We start from the raw sequence: 25,131 nt of genomic DNA, 5'->3' as shown, positions 1-25,131 counted from the left end.
AATTAGTGATTCCTTGCTAGGACCTGGGGACCTTGAGCACACCTTGGGCTGAGTGATCTCACTTTAGAACTACTTTAGCCTGTGGGTGCTGTGGAAGGGCAGGGCCTCACTCATCCTCCAGACACACTCTTGGGAGTAGAAGGTGATTCAGAGCAGTTTCTCCCCAAAGGGAATGTAGCAAGAGCTACACAGTTTGGTCCAGAGACCTTGTTAGCCAGGATAGGCAGACTGAACTTCTTACTGTCCCCTTTACTGACACTGGAGGCAGATGAAGCCCTATGGCTACTACAGCCAGGGTCTAGGGACCTAAAACATCAAGGTGAGAGCTGGTGGCATGGTTGGGTAGCATGGTACAAAGTACCAGCATAAGCCAGACTCTGTGTTCTCATTTATTATGACTACATTCCTCCAGCCACTCATCCATGGAGACTAGAGCCCAGGAAGCCTCTTGCTGCTCTCCCAGACTCAAGAGCTCCTCGAGAGCAACGTGTGACACAATCTGACCAGCTCGTGCAGAAGGGGAGGGCTTCAGCTGCCCAAGTGCATGTGCAGCCAGAGCACAGTATTCATGAAGTTGTCTGATTCCACTTCCACCTCTGATAGTGCATGGGTGCTTTTGGGATAGAGCAGGAGCCTGTAGGGGTTGGGCAGCAACATTTGAGTCTGGAGGGTCCTCCCCTGCTCACTTGCCTCCAAGCTGCCAGGGCTATCCTGTGGTACTCACCGGACAGGCACATTCCGGGCCTTGAGGGCACGGTAATACTCTATTCCCTGCTTGAAGGGTACACGCCGATCCTCCTGGCCCAGCATCAGTAACAGCGGAGTCTTCACCTGAACGTGTGGGAAGTGGGAAGCAGGGAGCAGGGATAAACTGGGCCCTAAAATCTAGATGGACAGGTGGCACATGGGGTGAGGAGGTGGGAGGGATGAGTACCTGAGGGACATATCTGATGGGTGACTTGTCCAGCATCTCTGTCCATACACTGAGGTCTGGCAAGCTGTCGCTGTTATAAGGGAAGCCAGCCTCTACCACACACCTGGAAGAGACCAAGCCAGAGCCAGATGTAGTGGTACATACCTGTAATCCCAGCAGTCTGGAGGGTGAGGCAGGTGGATTTCAGGTTTAAGCCCAGCCTGGGTAACTTAGTGACCTAGCAAGATTCTGTCTACAAAATAAAGAAGAGGAGGGCTGCTCACTGTAAAGGACTTGGGTTCAAGGTGCTAAAAAATGAATTTTTTTCTTTTTCTTTTTTTTGGTACCAGAGATCGAACTCGGGACTTTGTACTTGCGAGGCAGGTGTTGGAACCACTGAGCTAAATCCCCAGCCCTTTTTGTTGTTTTTTTTTTTGAGACAGTCTCACTATGTAGCCCAGACTACTTCAGCCTACTAAGTGCTGAGATTACAGGCATGTGGCACCACTGGTACCACAAAAAACGAAGAGAGGCCAAATCCACGCAGTTCCAGGAATTCTGAGGCTTGCAGGAATACATGGGAATGTGGGGTGGAAAGGAGGAACACTCACCAGTCAGGGATGTCAGTGGAGCCCATCAAGGAGGCAATGTTGATCACAGGGTTCCGGGCCACACAGGCGCCGTAAGTCTCTGGGTACTGGCCAATCAGGTGGCAGGAGAGGAACCCACCATGGGAACCACCCATAAGGGCCACACGGCCTGTGTCAAAATGTTCTTCTTGGAGCACCTGCTCCACTGCAAACTATAGGGTGGAGCACAGTGTACTGCAGCCAGCTGCCTGCAGCCATGCCCGACAGCCCACCCTCTAGCCTGTCAGAAGCCCCAACCCCGTTACCTGGACATCCTTCACATCCTGGTGGCCCACATTGCCTGGAAGGGAAAGGATGCTGTCCTGCCCAAAGCCAGTGGAGCCACGATAGTTCACTGAAGGTGAGGGATGGATCAGACAGGGTAGTTAGGCAAAACTCTCAGCCCCATGGACACCACTTCAGACATCTGTGAAGTAGGCCTTAAAACCAGCCCCATCAAGAGATTTTCACCTCTTCCCCAGACCATCAAGAGACAGGGACCAGGGCCTGGGGATTTAGCTCAGTGGTTTCACCACTTGCCTCACAAGCATAAAGTCTCAAGTTCCATCCCCGGTACAAAAAAAAGAGACAGGTCCCAAGAGATTACAGGCTGCTACCAGGGAGCACTTCCTTTCCGTGGAGGTCTCAAGTTAGTCCACATTATTAGATGCTGGGCCAGGGCAGTTTCTGGTAGTGGATACTAGAGGAAGTAACTAGGCCATAGAAAGGCCTAGAAACAAGGGTAGCAACCACAGGGTTTGTACAAACCAGGATCACCCCATCACTTCACCAAAGTCCCAGTAGAGCTTCGGGTCCCTCCTTGCTCACCTAGTAGCACTGCAAAGCCCACCTTGCAGAGCACGGCTGGAAACAGCATCCAGGCAGTAACAAAGGATGAATGGGGTCCCCCTGGAGACAGGAATCGGAGAGTTAAAGGGCCAGCTAGACAAGGTAGAGGGAGGGCAGAAGCTTTTAACCCAGATACCTACCGTGGGGCATGACCACCAGGGGCACCTGGGTCTTATCAGGGGGGTTACTGGGCTGCAAAAGGATTGCTTCAAAGTCAAGGCCAGCTGCAGGGAGAAAGCAGCAGTCAGCAGGGTCAATGCCACTTCCCTGGGGCTTCCCCAGCCAAGGACCGATCTCTAGCTACAGGTCTGGGGCTGACCTGTGGAACCCACACCATGTGTGGGCCTCTGAAGCCTCATGCTCCTTCTGCCCTGGTCAGACAGCCCCACTCTGAAGGGACAGCATTCTGGATAAGGTATTATTGCATAGGCACTGGATAAGGCCTGTTCTCTTTGGGCCTTGGGTTTCTCACCAAATGGTTTGGCCTGGTGGTACTCAGTTCTGATAACCAGAACAGGTGCTCAAAACCTCGGGTGCTACTCCTCAAGAACAGGAAACTTCTTAGAAAAGTCTTAGGAAACCATGCAATGTGAGCCTGGAGGGAGGGTCTCCATAGATGCTATGTGCCAGGAAGCCTCTGCCCTGGCCCAGCTTACCATACTGTCTATTCTCTTGCTCTGGGGGTGGCTTTAGCACTCGGATGCTCCAGTGGATGTCAGGAATGGGCTTGGCCTCCTCCAGGGACACCCACAACATTGACTGCTCCTTCCCTGCACGAGGCAGGAAACCAACTTTCTGCCAAGGGGAAGAAAAAGTCTCACAAGTAGTCCGGATGGCTCCCTGCCTTCTGCTTCTGCCCAGAGCAGGAGGTGGGCAGCTTTTACTAAGCTGGGCCTCACACCTACCTCTAGAGGACACAACATGGATCATTACTGTGAGCTGGTATATACCAAGTACTCACACTAACATCTGAACACACCATACCCTCCTCAGGTCCTAGGGTCCGCTATCTCCCTGTTTTCTGTAATATCAGAGGACTGGTCACTTCCCCAGGTACCCTGTTCAGGACACAGCAGACATAGTCCATAATCCCTCCCCATGAGTGCCAAACCCTTATGGATGCTGGGAAGGTCTGTCTCAGCTCCTCTTTTACTGACAAGCTATGGTCAGCCTCTGGGCCAGCAGAGCTGCTGTCTCCCAATCTGGGACCCCCCAACACTCACCAGGCTTGGGGGCAGGCTGGGCGTGGAGAACTGTGCCACCATAAGGTCCCGGTCAATTGTAAACAGCTTCCAGCTTCCACCCAACCCTCCTGGAGAAAGCAGATGCCACTAAGTGCCTGGCAGGGCCACCACCTTTCCCACTTATTCTCTGCAGAGTCCAGGCTAAAGGCTCTATTGAAAGATGGCCCTTTATCCCACGAGGGGCAGAAGTTTCACAGGTGACCCAGCCTTGTGCTTCTATTCAGAGTAGGAGGTGGGCAGCTCTAAACTAAGCCTCTCACACCCACCTCCAGAGGACACAGATGGGCTCTTACTAGAAGCTGATTGTATCAAGGCACATATACATATGAACACATACCCCACCCTCAGATTTCAGGATCAGCTGTCTCCTTTTGCTCTGTAATACCACAAACACCCAATTACATGTGGCCCTAGGGAAGCTTCTTGCTCAGTATCTTGTTCATCTTGCAGACACTGGCTGTGCCCAGAAATTGCCAGACCTAGGGATACACCAGACCATTAAGGGACTCCACCCCACGCCCTCAATGACTGCAGAGGTGGCAGCTGGGTCCAGGGAGTTGGTTGGGGCCTGAGCAGCAGGGTCCGCGCAGATGCTTAAACAGGACTTGTGTGATGAGATACAGGTTTAGACAACATTTAGTACTTTGTGGAGGAGCAGGTAAAGTCAAGGCATGTGGAGAGTTCAAAAGTCATTTCAAGTGCAGTCACTAGCCTGAGTGTGAAGAAGATGTGGGACCCTGGGTTGCTCCTGGGCCCTGAGGGTTAGAGCTCCCTCTGCCTGGAATAGGCACCCAAGGTTTGGCAAGGGGGAGGATGACTGACAGATCTCGGCAGGAGAGTGTTCTATGGTTTTTAGGAGCAGGGGTAAAGGTTATGTTGACATTGGGCCAGGACACAGGGAACTGAGTTCCAAGGGCAGTGAAGCAGGGGAGGTGCTGTTTTGGCTGGGCAAGGGCCTTGCCGAGGCAAAGTCCTGGGGGGACTACTAATAAAGGCTGCAGAACAGTCAGTGGTAAGAGTGACTACAGTGCCACTGCTGCCCCACACATCAAGCTCCAGACCCACCCTATACCTGGCTGGCTTACCAGCCCTGCTCACCAGCTGTCAGAGAGGTCACACTGCCCGTCTGGGTGTCCACTACAAACAGGTCCTAAAGCAGAGGGGAGACCTCATGTGGCATGACATCTAACAGCCCTGTGGTTCTTACCCCTACCTCTTCTCTACCTTCTTGGTGAGCTTGGTACAGGCCAGAGATGTAAGTAGTGATGGTGATAGCTAATCAGTGCAGTAGGGAGCAGCCTGAGAACCTGGTCAAATCTCAGCCCCATCACAACTTACTGAGTGTCCCAGGGGAAGGTAAGGAATGCCACTGAGCCCCTTGAAGTTAGCATGAGGGCGACATATCACACCAAAAGGAGCCTGGTATGCTGTGGGTACCCTCATCCCATCCCTGTAACCATCATTGTCCTTACAATCTCTTCAGAGACCCACCCCAGTGGCAGATCCTTTGTCACCCAGATGGAATGCCTGGGAGAGGCTACACTCTGATTCAGGCAAAAAGGTCAAGGGAGGCCAGGGATTTAGCTCAGTGGTTCTGCTGTCTGCCTCTCAAGTTCAAGGACCCAAGTTTGATCCCCGGTAGCAAAAAAAAAAAAGAGGTCAAGGGCTCTGCTATGGGGCACCAGGGTAGCAAGCCTCCTAAAGGAGAAGCGAGTCCAGGCTAGGCCAGGCAGGGCTTCAAGGGGCTGGTGGGATCATGGGGCTGGACGTCTTCCCCAGGGAATGCACATGCTCTGCCACAGGGCTCAGGCTCCTGGTGACTGATCACAGGGGTTGCTTCTCTACACAGTCAGGGTCTCCTACCTGTCGGCTCCGATGAGCAGAGTCAAAGACCACTCTCTGGCTATCAGCTGACCAGCATCCCAGAGGCAGAAGGCTGCAGTAGATTCCAGAGAAGCTCTCTGCAAAGATGAGAAGGCTGGGACTGTGTCCAGGAGCAAAAGATTGAGGGATCAATACTATTAGGCAGACTACTCTGTTGGGTAATTCACTCAGGTTCCTGCAACTTGTGGCAGAATGGCAGTTCCACATATCAGGGCACCCAAGGAGGGGTCAGAGGGGGCAGAGGCCTCTGAGGACCCAGGAGAGGCAATGCTCAAGAACACTGAGAGAAAGCATCAGTGCTCAGAAGAAAAGTACTTGTTGTCCTACAAGCTGCTTCTGCTGGGCCACTGGCAGCATTAGATGTCTTTAACCAAAGTAATACCTGTCTATCCATTGTAGTGTCCACTGTAGCAGTGCTGAGCAAGGGGCTCACTAAATCCTACCATGTAAGGTCATCACACTCAGGTAACCCTCACTGTAATTCCTCAAGTAAGGCAGAGACAACCACTTCCTCCACAGATGAACAAATGAAAGTTTGGGCCAGGCGTAGTGGTGCACACTTGCAATCCCAGCACTCGGAAGGCTGAGGCAGGAGGATTGCCATGAGTTCAAGGCCAGCCTGGGCTACACAGTGAGTTCAAGGCTAGCCTGAACTGCATAGCAAGACCTTGTCTCAAAAAACCCAAACAAACAAAATGGAAGTTCAAAGAGGCTAAGGTACTGTCCAAGGACACACAGCTAATTTGGGGCCCATCAGGGATTCAGAGATTCAGTCAGGATCCCCAGTTGCATCCCTGCAACCCAAAGAGAAGTCAAAAAGCCCATTGTGCTCTTCTGCTCTCTCCCTCTCTCTGGGTTGTGGACTGAACCTAGAGCCTTGGGTATGCTAAGTACATGCTCTACTGCTGAGCTATACCTCTACTGAACTGGAACATTGTCCACTGGACTTGTCTATTGGACTCAACTTTCTGGGTGGCCTGAGAATAAGAGATTTTTACCTCTTCTGTCCTTGGGATGGTCCAGAACCCCAAGAGGAGCTATAAACACCTGAGAATGGGACAAGCCTTTCAGCCAAGGGCCAACCTTCCAGAGGACCAGCTGACTTGGACTTGATAAAGGTTGCTGGTTGTGATGGGGGGTAGGGTAACACAGCACCCTCCGGCCCTGAGCCTCTCAAGTATGACATTCCAAATTGGTACACTCTCTGAGAAAGAAAGTGAAAGGCAATGGTTTTAACTAGACACTGAAAAAACTAAAATCTAATTGCTTCAGCACAGGAATTAAATCATCTAAATCCCCAGCCAGCTTGGGCCACTCTGATCTCAGCTTTGGTCCAATCAACTCTTTTCATCAGAACTGTTCCCCACGGTGATGGCCTTACTACCTTGGAGGCTGGGCCTAGGAGTGGCCCACCACACAGAAGGTCTTCCAAAGGAATCCAGGGAACAAGAGTTGGGAAGGGATGGAACACACAGCAGGAATTCAGAGCTGTGGGTACCACTGATTCCCCCAGCCAGGCACCCTTACCTCCCAACTGCCGAGGCACAATGTCCACCACCACAGAGGTAACCTTGGTATACCAGTCATACTGCAAGAGAACAAAATGGTCAGACCTACAGGGGGACAAGCAATGCCCTCCAGGCATGGAGCTCTGCATCTGTCCCTTTCAGATATACACCTTCAGGTTACCCTCAGGAGAGAAGCAGGAAAGGTGAGATGAGCCTGATGTATCTCCTTTCTAGTGACCTAGACCAGGTGCCCAGAGAGGCCTTATTTGGGCATGTACCCCTGTCTTTCACAGGCGCTCAGTGCTTCATGGGTGGGGACTGAGACTGTGTAACTTCCCACCACATTCTGGCCCCTTGCAGAGCCCTGCTATGTGTAGATGAGGATCAAGGAGAGGAAATTCTTATAGACGGAGAGTGCTCTGAAGATGGCAAATCCAACAGGGCAAAGCCCTCTCTGCCAGCATTCTTAGCCTCCAACCTTGCCTTGAGAGCATAGGCAGAATTCATACTGTTGCTGCACCTGGGACAAGGAGGGTATCTGTGGAGGAGACCATGGGGAGATGATGCTGGCCCTTCAGCTGTCACCCACCATCCCCTCTTCTTGCTGACCACCTCCCACCCTAAACCTTCAGCTCACCAGGCATAGCTGACTACACTGATGGTGAGGGACCAGTGACGGGTACTGCAGGTAGATGATGCGACACTGGTCTGGGCTCAGCCGCGGAGAAGAGATAGCCAGGGAGTCATCTGAGAGGAGTTCTGGGCCACACAGAAATGTGAGCATCACACAAACTGGCAAGGGCCAATGTGTATTCATAAAGCAAAGGTGGGCACCAGCCACTTACCACACTTCCCTCCAATGAGGTCCACATAGTACAGAGCTGACCTGGAATGGCCCAAGAAACACTCAGTTTCAAGGCCAGCTGGGCTCCAGGACCCCCTTACCTGCCCCATTTCCTCACCTTCGATTAGTGCAGAAGCGGATGCCTAGACGGAAGGGCTCATGCCACCAGCCCACAAACACCACACCCGTGTCTCCAGGGGCCCAGAAAGCCTGTAAACATGATCACAGGGCAGGGCAGAGCAGGTGAGTAAGGGGCAGTAGCTCAAGCAATGCCAGCAGACTCCAGATAGGACATAAACTGAGTTATTACTGACCTGTCCAGGGGACACATTCTCAGGAACTCCCTCGAGCACAGAGATGTTGCCACTCTCGACATCCAGCACACAGAGCACAGGGATGCTTTTAGAAACCATGCTTTCTCCCCAGTCCTCGTAAAACACAAACTGATCCCCCTGAGAACACAGGATACTCAATGCCCAGCCTCTCTACCAGCCCTTGCCCTGCTTCCTACAAGCCAGTGCCTCCCCAATTTTGACAGGTACAGCATGGGAGGGAGCACACTGAGCTCCAGGGATGCCCCAGGCCTTCATGGATTAGCCACACCACAAGCACCTTGACGGCCTGGTCTGGCTTCTTCGGCCTGGCCATCTCATCATCGCTGGCACTAATGTCCAAGGCTTTGGTCTGAAAAAACGACTCAGCCTTGGGGCGCTTCTTCTCTGCCACATATAACAAGTGTGTCTCCGAGTGTGACCAGGACAGGCAGCCAAAGCAGTCTGGTAGGGGGAGGGCTAATTAGGGGGAGACTAGGGCTATGACTGCCCCTCCTGTCCACCCTGCCTACTCACCAGCCAGATGCCTCACCATCCTCATAAACAGGCCCATGCTTCTCCAGCGCTGACAGGTTGAAGCTCTTGAGTTTCCAGTTCTTCTCCCAGACCTGAGGATACTGGGGCATCAGTCTGTGTGGCCTCCAACAGAGCCTTATCTTCGGGGCTGATTTCTCTGATGCCCACCACCTGGTCCCTTGCAGACTCACCTCCAAGAACTGCTTCTCCTCCCCAGGGCCTGAGCCTCCAGCCTTACGCAGCACAGCTTTCATGGTGCCTGAAGGAGACTCTTTGCTCAGCAGTCTGAGGAGGATGTGTGATAGCAGGTCAGGATTACATCTGCCCCAAACAGCCCTGTGCTGCCCCCTCACTGGCCACAACCTTAGATAGTTTGTTGTTTGTTTTTTTTTTGAGGCAGGTTTCACTACGCAATTCAGGCTGGCTTGAACTCACTATGTAGTCCAGGTTGGTCTCAAACTCAAAGTGATTCTCCTGCCTCAACCTCCTGAGTGCTGGGATTACAGGTGTGTACCATCACACCACACCCAGTTAGATTTTTTTTTTTTGGTACTGGGGATCGAACTTGGGACCTTGTGCTTGCGAGGCAGGTGCCCGAACCACTGAGCTAAAACCCCAGCACCCCCCCCCCAGCTAGATTTTTTGAGTCTCTGGTAGCACCTGTAACCTGTAGCACCTTCAACCCCACAATGGCAGTTGGCCTTGCTGCTCTTCCCTGAGGCAGAGATTCTGCTTTCCCCAGCTCCTCAGGCCTCTACAGCTGGGTTTGAGTTTGAAACAAGCCTCTAGTGCTTATCAGGTCATGTCACTACAAACCAAATGAGCTCCTAAGGGGCAGGAACCTGGCTCCTGGCCACTCTCAGGGCCCTACCCACATCTAGGCACATAATGTGCATTCATAAAGGACTGGCATGGCATACGGCTGTGGCCTTGTTCACAAGCTTCCTCCCTCAAACTTACTCCCCCCTGGTCTCCACACTGTTGCCTGCCGGCCCTGCAAACACCACGGAGTCTCCATCGTGGAACACTAGGTACTGGCGGCAGAATCGAATGTTCTCCATTCTTTCCAGGTCCCGCTGGGTCCATTCTGCAAGGGGAGGCATGAGGGTGCTCAATTTGTTTTGGCCAGTTGGGGCCAGTGCCCCCCAACCCATCTAGGAAGGCCCTGACCCATCATTTTCAATCTGTCTTCAAACACCTTGGGGGAAGCCTGGACAACACTTGACTACAACCCAAATTCTGGCCTCTTGAGCTTGGAGAACCCATCCCTGCCCCTCAACACCCACGATGGAATCGAGGGCAGCCTGGAATTTGTTTGGGATACAAGCCCCACACTCAGGTCTGAGCTCTACACCTATGCAGTCAGGACCAGTACAGCCTGCACAGTCCCCCACGTCTCTGGGCCTCGATCTGGGCGAGGGCTGTACTCGCCAAGCCCTGGCTCCTCCAAACACTTGTGTGCTCTCTGCTAGCACATAGCCCCGTCGCCACCTAGCCCCTCCGCCCACACACCGGTGTGCACGGTCCGGTACCGGCCCCCATACTGCGTGGTGACTTCTGGGCCTAGACAGGCGGCACTCAGCGCGGGTTGGCGGCTAAGGCCCCGGTACAACGCCGCTGCCTCTTCGGGCTCTCTCAGTAGCACCTGCGCAGGGGACACACCAGGGTCAGGCCCGGCCCGGGCTTCGAGGACCACGGGGGCCACGAGCCGAACCCTCACCTGACGCTCCATAGTCCCAGTTAGCAGCAAAGGCGAAACAGGGCACGCTAGACCCGGAAGTGAAGCTTTGGGGGCGGAACCTGGAGCGGCCGGCCCATTTCCGTTACAGTCCCGGCCAGGACCTGAGGGTGGGGCCTCCAGCCACTGTGTCGGGATGGCACTGTAGGGGAGTAGCCTCCCTGAAGAGAAGTTGTAGGGGCAAGCACCTCGAGGAAAGGAGCAGAGCTTTTAGGAGCGGACCAGGCGAATGAGGCAGGTCCTGAACCTGTCTCTGAGACGGGAGGAATGGAAACTCCGCCTGTTAGAGCAGAAGGCGGGAGGCAGCGTTCAAGGAGGGGCGGAGTCTGTGAGAAGCTAGGGTCTGTGGAGAGGGGGCGGGGCCTGAGTCCCGACCCCGCGAGAAGCGAAAGCTACGAGGCGCAGGAACAGGGGACCCACAGCTTTCCGAGTGCGGGGCGGGGCTCTGGGGTCCAGAGGATTCTGGGCGGGGCCAGAGCCTCTGCCCGCGTCCGCGTCAGCCTTCGCGACTCTGCGGCCTTGGGGTCCTTCCTGTCTACCTTCCCCAGAAGGCATCAGGCCCCACTCGGAGGGACTCCTAGGTAGACATTACTGAAGGCAGTCAGGTTCTGATGGAACGGCGGAGCAGAGCCTTGGGATGCATCGAGCAGAGGGGCAGGCGGTGCGCTGTCCGGGCGCTGCCTGGCCTTATCGGTCACCAGTCCTGTCCCAAGAGCCATCAGTTCCCGCGGCCCTCATCTATCTTTCTCAAGGGCGCCTTGTGGAAACTGTGAGCAGATTGGGCTTCTACCTTCCTTCCCAGGCCTCAGCTCAAGCTCTTGAGTGCAGAGGTCTAGTGGGGTCAGGCTCCACCCAGCCCCGGACCAAAGAACCTGGGTAGGCGTATTCCCTCTCTCTGCACGTGACACAGAACGGGAGTCTGAGGTAGCTGCCACACCAGTAGTGATGTCCTCTTTATATACCATAAGCCTGGCTGGTCTTTCACACCTCAGAGCCCTAGGGGCTCCTTTCACCCTGCCTTGCCTTTGAGAGTTTACTTGAGGCAAAACTGTTGTTCTTTTAATTTTTGTTTTCAGATTCTTTAGTGACTCTGGGGTACTCTTGTCCATCTGGGGAAGTACTAAAGTATGACACCCATCCTGAGCTCTGGGTGGAGTAGGCAGGTAAAGGCTTGTTGGCAGCACCAGGGGGCAGCACCTGCTCACTTTCCTCCTGGGATCCAGGCCCCAGAAAGTTGTGGGGGCAGCCCTGGACCCCCATTGTTTCCCCACAGCTGGTGCAGTGAATAGGACCTATACTTGGGCACCTTTGTGGAGGGTCCACTGTGTGGCTTGGTGTGGACTCAGCCTGTCATCCCAGCACTTCTCAAATGTTGCCCCTTCATTCTTTTCCCTTTAACTGGACGGAATAGTCACAAATTTGGGGAGTTATTTCTTTGGCTAAACCTTCCCACTTAGAAACCATCCCAGAGACAGTGAATAGGTTGTTTATATCAAGTCTTTTTATTCTGATACCACAGAATTACCTTGTCACAATACAGGAGGGGAGGGACACTGAAGTACCACGAGTTCTCACAGAGCACGGAAGGACAGCACACAATTCACAAGGTCATGTGGAGGACTCGTCATTGCACTTACAACTGTAAACTTGTTTGACTGTACAGCACTCTTTCCCCCCTCAAATAAAGAAGGAGAGAAGGAAAAAAGAAAAGAAAGGGAGAGAGGGAAGAGGGAAGAAGGAAAAGCAAAAACAAGACAGGGATGCTAGAGGAAAAGGTGTTTGTGGCCACCACTCTCCAGGCTACTTGGAGAAGGAGCTGATTTGACCCCAGAGGCTAAATGAGGCAGACACACACACACACACACACACACACACACACACACACACATTTACATGCATCCACATGATATCTCATGACTTCCATGGCTCTCTAGTACTACCTCAGTGCACATGGCAGCAGGGCACTGACATCTAGGGAGACAGATGGCATCTCCAAGGAGTTTAAGTTGATTAGGCCTGTTCCTTTGACTTTGTCTGAGTCCATGACAACCAGTATTTACAGCATGGGTAGGGGAAGGGAGGAGGGGAGGGTCCAATAGGGTGAGATTGCACTGTCCTGGAAAACTCCCTACAGGTTCCAGGGGACAGGCCAGAGTTGCTGCCACTTCTGCTCTTTCACTGCGGGCCCTGAGATCACATGCTCTGTCCAAGGCCTGAGAGAATGGTAGTGGGGGAAGGGCTGTCACTATTAAATGAGTGCATGGGCCCTCCAGTGGACAAAAGAGAGAGTGCCCTTGTTCATGACACTTGGAGGGAGAACTAGAGAAGGCCTGGACTGCATCCTGGAGACCTCTAGTCCATTAGGAAAGTGCATATTGCTCTCCACTTCCCAAGCACCAAACGCTAGTCCCTCAGCCTCTGGCTGCATTGCCCCTAGAGGCACAGCTGCATCCACATAAGGGCCAGGACTGCCATGATCCAGAGGGCTGCTGCAGCCTTCAGTTTCTTCATAGAGCAATGATTTGTCCTGTGGGTTCGGTGAGGGATGGGGAGTGGCAGATGTCAGAAATTTTTTGTTTTGGGGTTTTTTTTTTCGTATCGAGGATCAATTGTCAGAAGTTTTAAACTCAGAAGGTTTGGCCAAAAAGGAAATCTGCTGAAAAGTCAATACTTGAAAGCCTGACATGCAGCCTGCTAGAGGCTGACCTGCTGGCATCTCCCTGCCTACATTCTACTCCAAGTCCCATCCCCTGGCCACCATTAGTGACACCAAAGCAAATATTCATTCAGGCCATCCCACACAGACCTTGGGTAGGTAGGGAAACTAGATGATGGCCTCCCTCAGCCCTTGCTCAGAAGGCCTCATACACCCTAGGCCTGATCTCTATCTAGAGATGAGGCATTTGTCTGATGGAATAGGGGAGGCCAAATCCCAGGACACCAGGTCCAACAAGGAGGTTGGAAACTTCCTGTCTTATCTAGAGCTGCCAGAGGTGTCCAGGATCCCTTTCTTAAGGGGTGTATAGGCCTTATAGAAAAGCATGAGAAATGTGGACCCCTGAGAAATGCATGGTGCAAACCAGAGCACTCTGGAGGAAGGTCAGGCCTTGAGGGTTAGGCAGCTACTGTCAGAGCCTCTCCTGGCCCCACAGTGGAGAAGCTGATGACAGTAGGTACTTGGGTAGGGAAGTCCCAGGGATGGATGATGAAAGAGTCACACAGAACCTGAGTAAGTTCTGCTATTGAGAAGCTTCCCAAGAAGCTCAGCTTAAAGCCACTGTTTATGTGAACAGTTTACCTGCTCCAGATGACACTGTCAGTCAAAGACAAGCACCACAAATCCAGCTCTTCCCAAGTGCCTTTTTACCACAAAGGAGAAGCATGAATCAGGTTTAGTCAGGACCTGGGGTGCCTAGGACACAGCCTGGCTCTGCCTTTGGCCTCTGCCTCTCTGGTCAAGGATGCAGTCCAGCTCTGTCTTAAGCAGGGTCCCACTGGGAAGGAATACCCAGATGCCTCTGGCTGAGGGCTGGAGTAGGAGGGGGAAATGGTGTACAGATATAAATCATACAGCAAACCTTCAGAACTTTCATACACATGCATCCTATGCAGGCTCCTACCATTGTGTCTACATCAGGGTTTCCTGTTTTACCTTTTATCTTGAACAGGAGGAAACTGCAGGACATGTGGGTTCTTGTCCTGCCTGCCTCGCAGCCTGGCATACTTGGGCAACAATTCTGGCAGGTCCTCACTAGCTTGTGCAGAAGTCACTAGAAGTGTTCCTGAAGGAGAGGTTCAGAGGCAAAAGAACTCCAAGCAAGAGGGTCGAGCATTTAAAATGGATAAAATCGTGCAAAGAGGCTGCGAGCTGTGCATGCTCCACTGCGGGACAGGCGGTGACTCACCTGGCAGCAGCGAGTCCTGCCACAGGTCAAACATGCCACAGACAGAATTTCACACACACAGATGGTGGGAGCAGGGGTTGGGGGTGGTGATATGAGCATATCTATCCAGTTTCTCAATCACATGTTTGCAATTAACTCCTTATACATAACATGGAATTTATTAAATATTAACAGTTGTCTTTGAGGGTTTATATTTCATTGCATAGAACGTTAAAGATGAGACTTGTGGCTGTGCCTAAGATGAAGGGAGGCTCCCCCAGGTAAGGGCCTTAGGGAGGAATGCTGCCCAGTCCACCAGGTAGACAGATGGTGCCACATTGCCCTACATGGGGCTCTGGGCCTTTCCCCCAGCTGGCAGAAGCCTTGGCCTCTCTGCTCTGAGCACACCCACTGGTGATGGCTTAAGAAGGACTGGAATTGCACAGTAAACAGAGGCGGGCTGAAGGGCCTCCCTAGGCCTCGCCCTCGGGTTGTGCTCTTGGTGGCCTGTTGCCCCCTATTGCTTCTTAGTCAACATTCTCCCTGTGCTGAGCAGGGGCAGAGCAAAGAGGAAACCAAACCATCAGTCACAAGGTGGTAGTGGAGGGGAGAGGCAAAAGGGATGAGCAAAGAAAAATGAGAAAGGGAAAGAGAAAGAAAAATGTTCATGAGGTATACACATAAACCAAACTGGAATGATTAAGGCTGTTCTTGAAATGAAAAGAAATCCCCAGGTGTACAGATGAGGAGCCAGCTGGTTGAGACAATGGCGGTGCTGCTGGGGTGCTGGAGATGGCTGGGGGATGGCTTTAAGATGATGGCAGGTGTGTAGAAGGCACACTGCCACCCTTGGGCTGGGAGAAGCCTCAGCCAGTGCCCACACTGCTTTTCGGTGCTATGGCCTCTTATTTCAGCAATGAGACAGTGTTAGGTCCTAATGTTTGTAAAGTTCTCCCAACCCTGTGCTGGCCACGTGGAGGTCTGCTCCGCTGTCACCCAGAGGACAAGGTGAAGGGGCAGGGCCCTGTGGCTACAGAGGGATCCAAGCCAGCTGGAATGTGAAGGAAACGAGCGCAAGGCGCCCAATCAAAGACCCCTCTCCAAGGCTGTGGAAAAACTTCTGGCATCTTGGAAGGAGGGCAGTGTACTCCCAAACTCTGTGTATAACGCACTGGAAGCCTGGCTGGCTGTGGGAAGAGTGGCAGACAGCTGCGGTCTCAGGGTTCTGGAGAGGGGTCTTCCCTCCCCACGACAGTTGACTGAGGAAGACAAGGTCTCTGGAAAGACAAAATCCCCCAGGCCCATGGTCCCAACTTGTCCAGCTTTGGGCCAAGAGTTTGCCAGATTGTAGATGCTTGGAAAAGAAAAATAGGGAGAGGGAAAAAAGGGAGGGAGAGACAAAGAAAAGAAAGAAAGGTTTGGTCAAGAACTGTAGGCAGCTGCTTCCCACCCTCACATTCCTCTCAGACACTGGCCATAGACCAAGGGCCTAGCACCACTGAGATGTCAGAAGATGGGCATTTGGGCAGGTTGAAGGTCACACAGAAGAGAGGAAAAAAGAATTCAGTCTGCCAGGAAAGGATATACAAGGTACAATCACAAAATAGAGTGAATGTTTAAATTATAAAAATAGTTACAGTAAAAGACATATTGTTATTAATTCCCCCTCAGAATACTCCCCCATGCTTCAAATACATTTATGTCAATTTTCTTGCCATTTTCTGAAGCGTTTCTGGATGTCCTTTTTTATGAATGAGTTGTGCTGTTATGGCTGCCTCTATGTCCTGAATCAGTTCAAAGCATTTAATCCTTCATGGTCATTTTGATTCTGGGGAAAAGCCAGAAATCAAACAGTGCCAAATCTGGTGAACAAGGTGGATGAGGATATACCATAATGTTTTTACGAGCCTGCCTTTCTGTTGAATGCCAGTAGAGAGCAGCATTCACCATATTTTTGATCACACCTCATACAGACACTCACAAAAGAGAACTTCCAGAGCTACTTCAGAAAGTGGCAACTGCTGGGTGTGATGGCACATGCCTGTAATCCCAGCACTTGGGAGGCTGAAGCAGGAGGATTGCTGTGAGTTTTCAGCCAGCCTGAACTACATAACTGAGTTCAAGGTCAGCCTGAACGACATAGCAAGACTGTCTCAAAAAACCAGAAATGAGGGCTGGGGCTTTAGCTCAGTGGTTCTGCTGCCTGCTTCGCAAGCACAAGGTCCTGAGTTCAATCCCCGGTACCAAAAAAAAAAAAAAAAAAAAAAAAACGGAAATGAGAGAAAAAAAAAGAAAGTAGCAACAATGATGAAATAAGTGTGAAGAGAGGGAAAGTACTTTGAGGGGAATTAATGGCAATGTGTCTTTTACTGTAATAATTTTTAAAAATTTAAACACACACTGTACTTTTTGATTAGCCCTTGTATTTTTTTTTTTCTTTTGAGACAGGGTCCTGCTTTGTTGTCTAGGCTGGCCCCAAACTCCTGGCTGGAAAGATGCTATCACCTCTGCCTCTAGAGTAGCTAGAACTTTGCTCGCTTTGGCAGCACATACACTAGAGTGGTTAGGACTATAGGCCTTCTCCCCTGCGCCTGGCTTGACATTTCTTTTAATGTTATAAAAGTTCCTCTTTTTTTTTTTTTTTTTGAGACAGGGTCTTGCTATGTAGCTCAGGCTGGTCTTGAGTTCTCTAGATTTCTTTGTCTAGATCAGACCTTCTCCCTCAGCCTCCCAAGTTCTAGGACTATAGGCATGTGCCACCACATTTGACTAAAAGTTCCTGTTATTTTTGCTTAAGAGTGAGGAGATGGGATTTTGTTTCAAATGGTGAGCTTCTCCTAACCCATCTCTGAAACTGACATCAAAACCCTAGGAGATGGACCTGCACAGCAGCTTTGACATTATCCAACTGCTAGAACTTGACAGGGGCTCCTTTAACTACAAAGACCATGGTCTCAGTGGCCCCGAACTGTGTGACAGAACATAGAACAGTCATATCTGCTCTGCCTTTCCCCCATAGTTCCTTGACCTCAAACCCGAGGTGGGTGCTGCCAACCTGGGCCATGGGTTGTCTTTCCTTCCCTCTCCTCAGCATCAATCTGACTCCACATCTGTTCTAGGGGAACTCCAAGGAGACACCCCACTGAGCAGAAAAGCTGCAGAGAGCCTACAGTGCAGTCAAGGCAGCAGGATGCTGGGGGCTGGACTGTGGCCACTATAATTAGAATAAGTTCTGTGCTCCTTCCCTTGGTCTACAAAGCCCACACCAGCTAGCTCCTGCCCCTTGGACTTTACCCCTGTCTGCCTCCCCTCTGCCATAGCTCTCACTGCTGATCTGCCTGTCCCCAAAGCCTGCCAGGCTCACTCTGCCCCAGAACTTCTTCTGGCACTGTACCTTCACCTGGGCAGATCCCACGGTGGCTTTTTCTCTACCTCTAGGCCTTGTCCCACACACCTTCAGTTCTCACCCCTTTCTCTAGATCAGACCCCACTTCTCCGATCACCCATTTCACTGGCTTCGTACTGCTAACTTACTACCTTCAGAAATTACCCTGAAATTTAATTTTTATTTTTAAACTTATTTATTCTCCATCTCCCTTAAAGGATTGTCAGCTTCAGAGGGCAGGATCTTGGTTTTGTTTCCTGCTGTATTCCCAGTGGCTGAAACAGCTTGGCACATACTTAGGGCTTGACAAATATTAGTTGATCACATGGGTGGAAGATAGCTTTTCCAGCCCTACCTGCTGCTCCTCTAGAGACAGAAAGCCTTTGGCCATCATACCTAGTTCCTTCTCTGCTATGAGAAGGCCAGCCTAAGCTAGGGCACTTGCTGGGATCCCTTGAAATGACCTGCTTGCTGACTGTCAGGCCCTGCCATGGATACTGTACAGAGCCTCCACATTCTTAGCCTTGGAGTGCCAAAGGAAGGGGAAGGGCTCAGGGATATGGAATGGTGGGAGGTGGTCTTTGGCCATGCAAAGAAAAGCACCAGCAGCCTGGCCACACTCCCCTAATGCTGGATGATCCACCTGCTCTGTCCTCTGCAGAGGCATGGCTCAGGTCATGGCCAGGGCAGGTTCCAGGAGCCAGTATCCCATCCTGCTTTGGCACAGCAGCCAGACAGAGCCAGGGCTCCCATCTTGAGGCCCTTCTACTCTGACCTAGTCTATGGCTGAGACTGCCTGGCTAGGGTTCCCCCTTGCCTCTACGTCCCCCTCCTGTCTGCCTCCATACTCATTCTACTTTTTTATCCTGTGGACCACAAGTTTATCCTGTGAAGACAACAGTGTCCTGACTTCATGCCCAAAGATGCTAAGCTCTGGAGGGCTGAGGGACTCTAGCACACCCTAGCCAGTGGGATGTGTCCCCCTCAGGAACCACAGGCTATCCTATCCTCAAGGATGACTTTGGATTCAGTGCCTAACATATAGACCTCAAATACTTGGATGCATTTGGCATCACTAGATCCTTCCCCAAGGTACCACCTGTCTTGTCAGCCAGCACACTGGCCCCTGTCTCCCAGGTGACTGCTGGGCCCATTCCCCAGGATCTTCCTATCTCACACTTGAAGAGATTGAGTGGCTGTGGCCTTTCATGTCCTCCTGTGGCCCATCCTACTCTAGTCCTTAGACTCACTGTTATACGCAGAGTCCAGAGCTGCACCCAGGCCTTTGACTCCAGAGATTTTTCCACAGCAATGACATCATCTCTCTTCATGTCTTCAAGAGTCTGTGGGGCATTTTCAGGGAAGGGTTGGAAAGGGGCTCCATCAGGGTCCCCACCTACAGCCCAACACCAACCCATAGCTGTGAGAACTCTGCAGGCAGACAGGGGATGGTGAGGCAGACAAGAGGAGATTCTCTTTGGCTTCTCTTTGCTGGAGACCTCTGCTTAACAGCTCAGGGGTTCTGTGAACAGAACACCCACCACCACCACCACCATCGTACACACAAATTCCAGGAGAGCACAATAGAGCTTCCACACTACCCATGGAAGATTAGACTCTTCCCAGTGGACCCACCCCCTCCTCCAAATAACTCAGACCTTCTTCAGTACAAGTTGGGTACAAGTCATTCATACTCACCCTGCTGGGCAAGGTCACCAGAACGAGGAGAATTTTTTGCCAAAAGCAGAGACAGCTAAGAAATAGAAAGAGGGAAGAAGCATCAGGAAATTGGGGCATTTGGCTCAGTAAGACAGTCTTGGCCCAAGGGGCAAGGACTGCCCCAAAGACTACTGGGCAGCAGCAGGTGGGTCCTCTTGCTGACATGTACCTAGACCACTGGGCCTAGACCCAGCCTCCACCAGTGTAGAGCCCTGGGGTGGCCACCTACCACAGAATTGGCCACAGGCAGTACATACCTTCTGTCAGCTTGCCGGCTTGTTCTGCTGCCCCACCAGTGAGGATCTTGGAGAGCACACTCTCCCCATCAGCTCCTGGCTGGCCAGGAGTAGCCCCTGGGGTTCCTCCAGGCCTGGCTCCAGGCTTTGTGCCTATGGAAATAGAAGCCTTCATCATGAGTGTGCCTTGGCCTGGCTGTTCAGGGTCTGGGTGGGAAAGGAGCCATGAGGGACCTGAACACAGGTACCCTGTGAGGTAGGAGGGTGAGCAAAAGGGTAGAGGAGTAAAGATAGGAAGATAACAGGAAGAGAAGGGGTGGAAGGAAGCAGAAAAAAGGAGGTTGAGGAAGGTAATGAAGAAGAAAGGGAGGAAGGGCGGGGGATTTAGCTCAGTGGTTCTTCCACCTGCCTGGCAAGTGCAAGGTCCCGAGTTTGATCCCTGGTACCATAAAAAAAATTCGCAAATAATCTTGGGGCTGGGGATTTAGCTCAGTGGTGCTGCTGCCTGCCTCGCAAATGCAAGGTCCTGAGTTCGATCCCCAGCACCAAAAAAAAAAAGGCAGAGGAAAGGACAGAAGAGGAAGGAATAGGCCTTGTGCTCACCAGTGCTTTCTGTTCTCTAAGGCCCCAGTGCAGGTGACACCACTGGCTCATTCTAACCCCAGGATCATCTTTTGCTGGGAGGTCAGCAGCCTACTGGGCACCTTCTTGGGGATTAGGGGGTGTGCAGTGGGGCAGCTCAGGTGATTATAGGGAGAGAACAGTTTGGGTACTTGGGACATAGTGGAGGGCACCAAAGAGAAGGCTCACCTGCAGGGCCAGGTCCTGGTGTTGGCTGGGCCTGGGAAGCCCTCCCCTGTTGGGGTGTTTTGGCTGCCACTTTAGAGCCATCTGCCTGTTCTGCCCGTGGCTGCAACACAGAACCTAGAGCTGAGATCTTGCCCACCAACCCTGCCCACACCCAGCTTGGATCCAAAGGGATTTCCAAGTTTCAGCTGTAGCATCTGCCCTGGGTGAGACCCTGCTTACCGATCCTGCTGGCTGGGGGCCTGGGGCTGTCGTGGAACCTGGATGGGGCTTCCCTGCTAGCTGGCTGGCAGAAGAGGCTGGGCCCCGGGCAGTTGGCTGGCTCTGCTGTGGCCGGGCCTGTGATGAGGCCTGCTGGGGAGGGTGCTGCCCAAGACCTGGCTGCTGTTGCTGCTGCTGCATTTGTGGCTGGCGTAATGCTGCCCCTGAGGGCATCTGCCTGGATGTTGGTGGCTGTGACTGCTGTGGCCCTGGAGCTGCCTGCCGACCTTGTAGCTGTGGTGGTGCCTGGGGTTCTGGCTTTGGCTGCAGTGCAGCAGGCCCAGAGTGGGCCTGCCGGGAGCCCTTCTTGCTGTCAGAGGCATGGTGGTATGCCACTGGACCACGACATGGCTGGGAGTAATCAGTTGGGCCAGGGTACCCAGGCTGACCCTTTTTCAGCATGGCTGGGGTGAGGCTGGGCTGAGGGTGGGGCCGAGCCTCATGGCGACCCAGGTCCCGGGCATGTGATTTGGCAGTGCGCCGTCCTGGCTCCTCACCAGCATGGCGGCCTGTGTGCCGCCCATGCTCACTGTGGTGCCGATGTTCCTTGGCTGGGCCATGGCGGCCTGGACCACCCTCATCATGAGGCCACAGGCCCTCCTCAGGAGGTTCATCGTAGTCGTGGTAGCTGTGCCTGGCAGGGCCTCGCTTCTGGGAGGAGGAGGAGACTGCATGGCCCCCATGGTGCCTGAACCGGTCAGAGCGGGCATCCCGGGGCTTATCAAACCAGTCCGTCTCCTCCTGGCCCAGGTGATACGCTTCAGGGACCAAAAACAGAACACCATCAACCCCTGGGGTGGCCACAGGGGGAGGCCTAGCTGAAGCCATGCAAAGAGACCAGAGTGGGCACCACAGCCACAAGCAGATCACTGGGTCCCAGCCCACCCTCCCTCAACCAGCCACCAGGGCACATGTGGAACAAGCAAGGACAGCCTGCAGCAGGGGCCAGTGGATGAGATGTCAGACCAACCCTGGTGGGACATTTGGGGCCTGGGGCCCACAGGTAGGCAGGCCCCCCAGGTGCTGAGCATCTGCAGAAATCACCCCCAGTGGCCATTACCTTCACTGTCAGATACCACGCAGTGGGAATCATCCAGGATGTAGCCCTCCTCACGCTTATACGAGTGGGCCCGTGGTCCCTCCTTGACATGCTCCTGGACATCAGGCATGGAGTGGCTGGAGCAGAACTGTGAGCAGGTATCCCCAGGAGGCAGTGTGCCCCCAGTGGGGCGGGGCCGCCCCAAGGGGCTGACGGGGCTCTCTTCCTCAGAGGCCTGGCTCCGCATGGGGGGCCGTGCCCGGCCGTGGACCATGCTCAGGGATGAGGGCTTGGGGCCTGCTTTCTGAAGTCGGTCCACAGCCTCCCTTTCCCGTTCATACCCCTTGCCTCGGCCACTGAAATCATGGCTGGACAGCTTTTCCCCACTGTACGCAGATGCTACCCGAGACCGGCTGCTCCCCCCATACATGCGGTCATCTTCCTCTGCTATGTCCCGGGTGGACACCCCGTAGTATCTCTGCTGCTCATATACATTCTTCTTGAGCCCATAGGTGATTTCATCCTGGAACTTCCTGCCCCTAGAGGCCGGGCTGCTAATGACAGCAGTTGAGGGGTAAGAGGCCAGGTCCGACTCCACATCTTTGGCCTCTTCAATAGGTGAGAACTTGGAGATTTTTTGTTCCATCCCCTGTTTCCGGTGTTTGCTTCGTTTTGAGGATATAGCAGCTGGGGCTAGACTCTTGGAGGGATGCTTGGGCCCCACAGGCCCTGGACCATACTTTTCTACTCGAGCCCCGTGCTTGTAGCCGCTGTCACTGTAGTAGTGGGTGCTGGCGGGTCGTCCATTGCTCTCCATGGTTCTGTGGTGATGGCCAGCCTTCCCACGGGAATCGTATGAGTCCTCCTCAGATTCCTCTCCTCTGGCATAGCAGCAGGGCAGTGTGGGCCCCTCAAGGACACCTGGTTCTCCAGGCTCCTTCCCAGGACGCCCACTGCTGCCTGGTCCCAAGGACTCTAGACGCTGGCTATCAGGCACAGTAGGGGTGCTGTCCTTGGTCAGCTCACTGATGTCATCAATCATCACATAGTTCCGAGGAACATTCTGCTCCAGACTGGTGTAGTGTGAGTCAGAGGGGTAGGTGGGGACTGGACTCTGGCTCACACTCCCACAGTCACTGGCTTGGGGCAGTTCAGGGGCTTTGCCCTGCTCATAGCTGCTGCTTACTACTGGTCCACTATAGCTGGTTTCAGAAGGGGCCGAAGACATGGCCACAACAGGGCTGGGAATCACCTCATAGTTGGTGGGCACCTTCTGCTCCAAGTCAGCTAATGATGTTTGACGTGGCTTTTGGTGAGGTGCATGGCTGTCAGCTGGGACAGGCAAAAGGGTACTCTGTGTGGTTGGCATGGGTGTTTGGGATGCATAGTGGCCTGAGGGGCAGAAAGCCTGCTGGTTTGGCAGGCTAGGCTCGGCTGAGTAACTTGTGCTGGGAGGAAAGGCAGGTGCTGGGTACGTGTTGGGGCCAGGGTAGGTGGGTGCCTGGTGGGCTGGGAGTTCATTCTGAGCTGGCCCGATATTGCCTACAGTGTACTGTGGGGCTGGAGGCAGGAATCGGGGCTGCTGGAAGGCAGTGGGGACTGAGGGGGTGGCTGGTGCAACAGCTGTGGCTGGGAAGCCTGCATACTGGCGGGCAGGAGTGATGCAGCCCTGCAGCCGCAGCTGATTGAGCTCGCTATCTGACAGGTAATCTCGATGTACACCAAGGCCATGCAAGGGTGAGCATTCACGGCCACCTCGGTCTTTGGCCAGAGACTCTTTGCGCTGAGTGATGCCCAGCTCTAGATACTTGAGCTTGGCATCAATTTCCTTCTCCTCCTCGTCCAGCTCCTCCTGCTTCTTGCGCAGCTTGGTGGACTCATGCTCCACCAGGCGCAGGTCCCGGTCCAGCTCCCGAAGCAGGCTGGCCTTGGTGGCAGGGACGGTGGTGAGCCCCGCTAGCCCTCGCTGTAGCAGGCTGGCTGCATACAGCTGTGGGGGGGCCTGGCCAGCCAGGGGAAGGTGACCCTCCTCTGGAGGGGGGCTGGGCAGTGTCCGCTTCACCTTGCGGGCCAGGCCGTTGGGTGGCAGCGCCGACACCTGAGACAGAGGGAAGGGTGGGCAGCACTGAGACCCAAGGTGTGGGTGAAGGGACAGGGCATGGGGTAAAAGAACCCAGGAACTCTATACTGTTGATTCCCTGATTTATAAAGTAGCCTCAAGGCCTGACCCTGCCCACCCACCAGTTTTGGGTCATAGTACTTCTTTCCAGAGCTCTGGGCAGTGGGCAGGTGAGAGGGGCAGGTTGCCCTCTGCCTTGGTTTCCATACATGGTGGCTTCGAGAACCCCTAGACTTCTTCAGTGGGAGTGGGACCTCCATGGGAGGTGAGGATGACAAGCCTGGCTCTGGGTTTGGGACCTAGCAGCTGGTGGGGGCTGGTGGAGGGCATGAACAGGAAAAGCGCTATGGAGTGGTTCCTGGGCCCACCCGCTCCTTAGAGGATCATGGGAAGGGTACATGCTAATGTTGCAGGCTGAGTCCCTTTCTGCTCCCCGACCCACTCCTCTCTAGAGTGGCTTGCTGTTCGGCTACCTGCCCACCCCCTCCTCTAATGGCCCTGGACTAACCTCTGCCAAACCCCTCTGTCAGCCTGCTGTTCTCTAGAACCACCAGCAGGCCTCTCTCCAGAAGCATGGCTTCCTGCTCAAGGTTCCCTAGTGGTGCCCTCCACAGCACCCTCCTCACCTGGCACAGCTGCTGCCTGAAGGCCCACACTGCTAGATTGGTCCTCCTATTACCCACCAGCTCCTAGTTCCCCAGTTGGACCATCCAAATTGGATGACACCAAGATTTTTACTTTTGTCCTTGCCAAGTAACTTTTACCATGTTATAAACGGATAGTATGTTCCCAAGTCTCAGAACAAATGCAGGCCTTAGAATAAATTCAGCTTTTTGAACTCCTCACTCTGTTGTCTTATTTTGGCCACACATCATGGACTATCACAGCCTGGATTCACATGTAAGGCCTGGGACCTGTGTCCCTGCCTCTCTGCCCAGTCCTCCCTGCCAGTCCCGACTCCTGATGCCATCCCCACTATCTACATACCCGAGGCTCTTCATCTCCACAAACCCCACCCTGGGCTCTACTTTTTTCCTTTCTGTGTCAAAACCAGAAAATGGGTAAATTTATCTCTCAATGCCTTTGGCTCCTACCTTCTCTCCCCAGGTTCTCTTCCTTAGGCCCACTACCCCACATTGTGCCCCAGAAACTCTAAGATATCCATCTCATCCTGTCTTACCTGCCTAAAACTTCCAGAGGCTTCCAGGGCCTCTGAGAAAAGCC

At 53.3% G+C, this 25,131-nt stretch overlaps 2 protein-coding genes across 4 annotated transcripts in view; both read right to left on the bottom strand.

The window, feature by feature from the left end:
* Positions 1 to 376: 376 nt before the first annotated feature.
* Apeh (acylaminoacyl-peptide hydrolase) lies at positions 377 to 10,720 on the bottom strand. 2 transcript variants are annotated; one of them, XM_013070074.3, is made up of 22 exons: positions 10,440 to 10,720; positions 10,232 to 10,364; positions 9,680 to 9,806; positions 8,911 to 9,004; positions 8,736 to 8,811; positions 8,484 to 8,647; positions 8,186 to 8,323; positions 7,990 to 8,081; positions 7,873 to 7,913; positions 7,665 to 7,786; positions 7,047 to 7,107; positions 5,499 to 5,596; positions 4,734 to 4,785; positions 3,615 to 3,700; positions 3,048 to 3,186; positions 2,532 to 2,615; positions 2,371 to 2,451; positions 1,809 to 1,897; positions 1,525 to 1,715; positions 935 to 1,037; positions 725 to 831; positions 377 to 634 (listed from the first exon to the last, which is right to left on the bottom strand). In XM_013070074.3, the coding sequence occupies exons 1-22, from the start codon at positions 10,449 to 10,451 to the stop codon at positions 529 to 531; spliced, it is 2,196 nt and encodes a 731-aa protein (XP_012925528.1). In that variant the 5' UTR covers positions 10,452 to 10,720; the 3' UTR covers positions 377 to 528. The 2 variants fall into 2 exon arrangements, with proteins under 2 accessions (XP_012925528.1, XP_004834102.1); XM_004834045.3 differs by having other exon boundaries at positions 3,615 to 3,703; positions 10,440 to 10,718.
* Positions 10,721 to 11,936: 1,216 nt separating this feature from the next.
* Positions 11,937 to 25,131, bottom strand: part of Bsn (bassoon presynaptic cytomatrix protein) — a 102,605-nt gene continuing 89,410 nt past the window's right edge. For both annotated transcript variants that reach the window (XM_004834044.3, XM_087186075.1), the window contains exons 6-12: positions 21,810 to 23,886; positions 20,711 to 21,507; positions 20,492 to 20,591; positions 19,703 to 19,834; positions 19,425 to 19,479; positions 18,977 to 19,069; positions 11,937 to 15,695 (exon numbers count right to left, since the gene is read on the bottom strand). In XM_004834044.3, coding sequence (XP_004834101.2) covers positions 19,439 to 19,479; positions 19,703 to 19,834; positions 20,492 to 20,591; positions 20,711 to 21,507; positions 21,810 to 23,886 — 3,147 coding nt within the window. In that variant the 3' untranslated portion in view covers positions 11,937 to 15,695; positions 18,977 to 19,069; positions 19,425 to 19,438. The remainder of the gene's footprint in view (positions 15,696 to 18,976; positions 19,070 to 19,424; positions 19,480 to 19,702; positions 19,835 to 20,491; positions 20,592 to 20,710; positions 21,508 to 21,809; positions 23,887 to 25,131) is intronic.

Source organism: Heterocephalus glaber, unplaced genomic scaffold (assembly GCF_053883595.1).
Source record: "Heterocephalus glaber isolate CG9 unplaced genomic scaffold, H.glaber_assembly_v1.0 deba00001504, whole genome shotgun sequence".
NCBI lineage: Eukaryota > Metazoa > Chordata > Mammalia > Rodentia > Bathyergidae > Heterocephalus > Heterocephalus glaber.
Note: the sequence above shows the minus strand (reverse complement) of the source record. Positions and strands in the feature narration are given on the sequence as shown.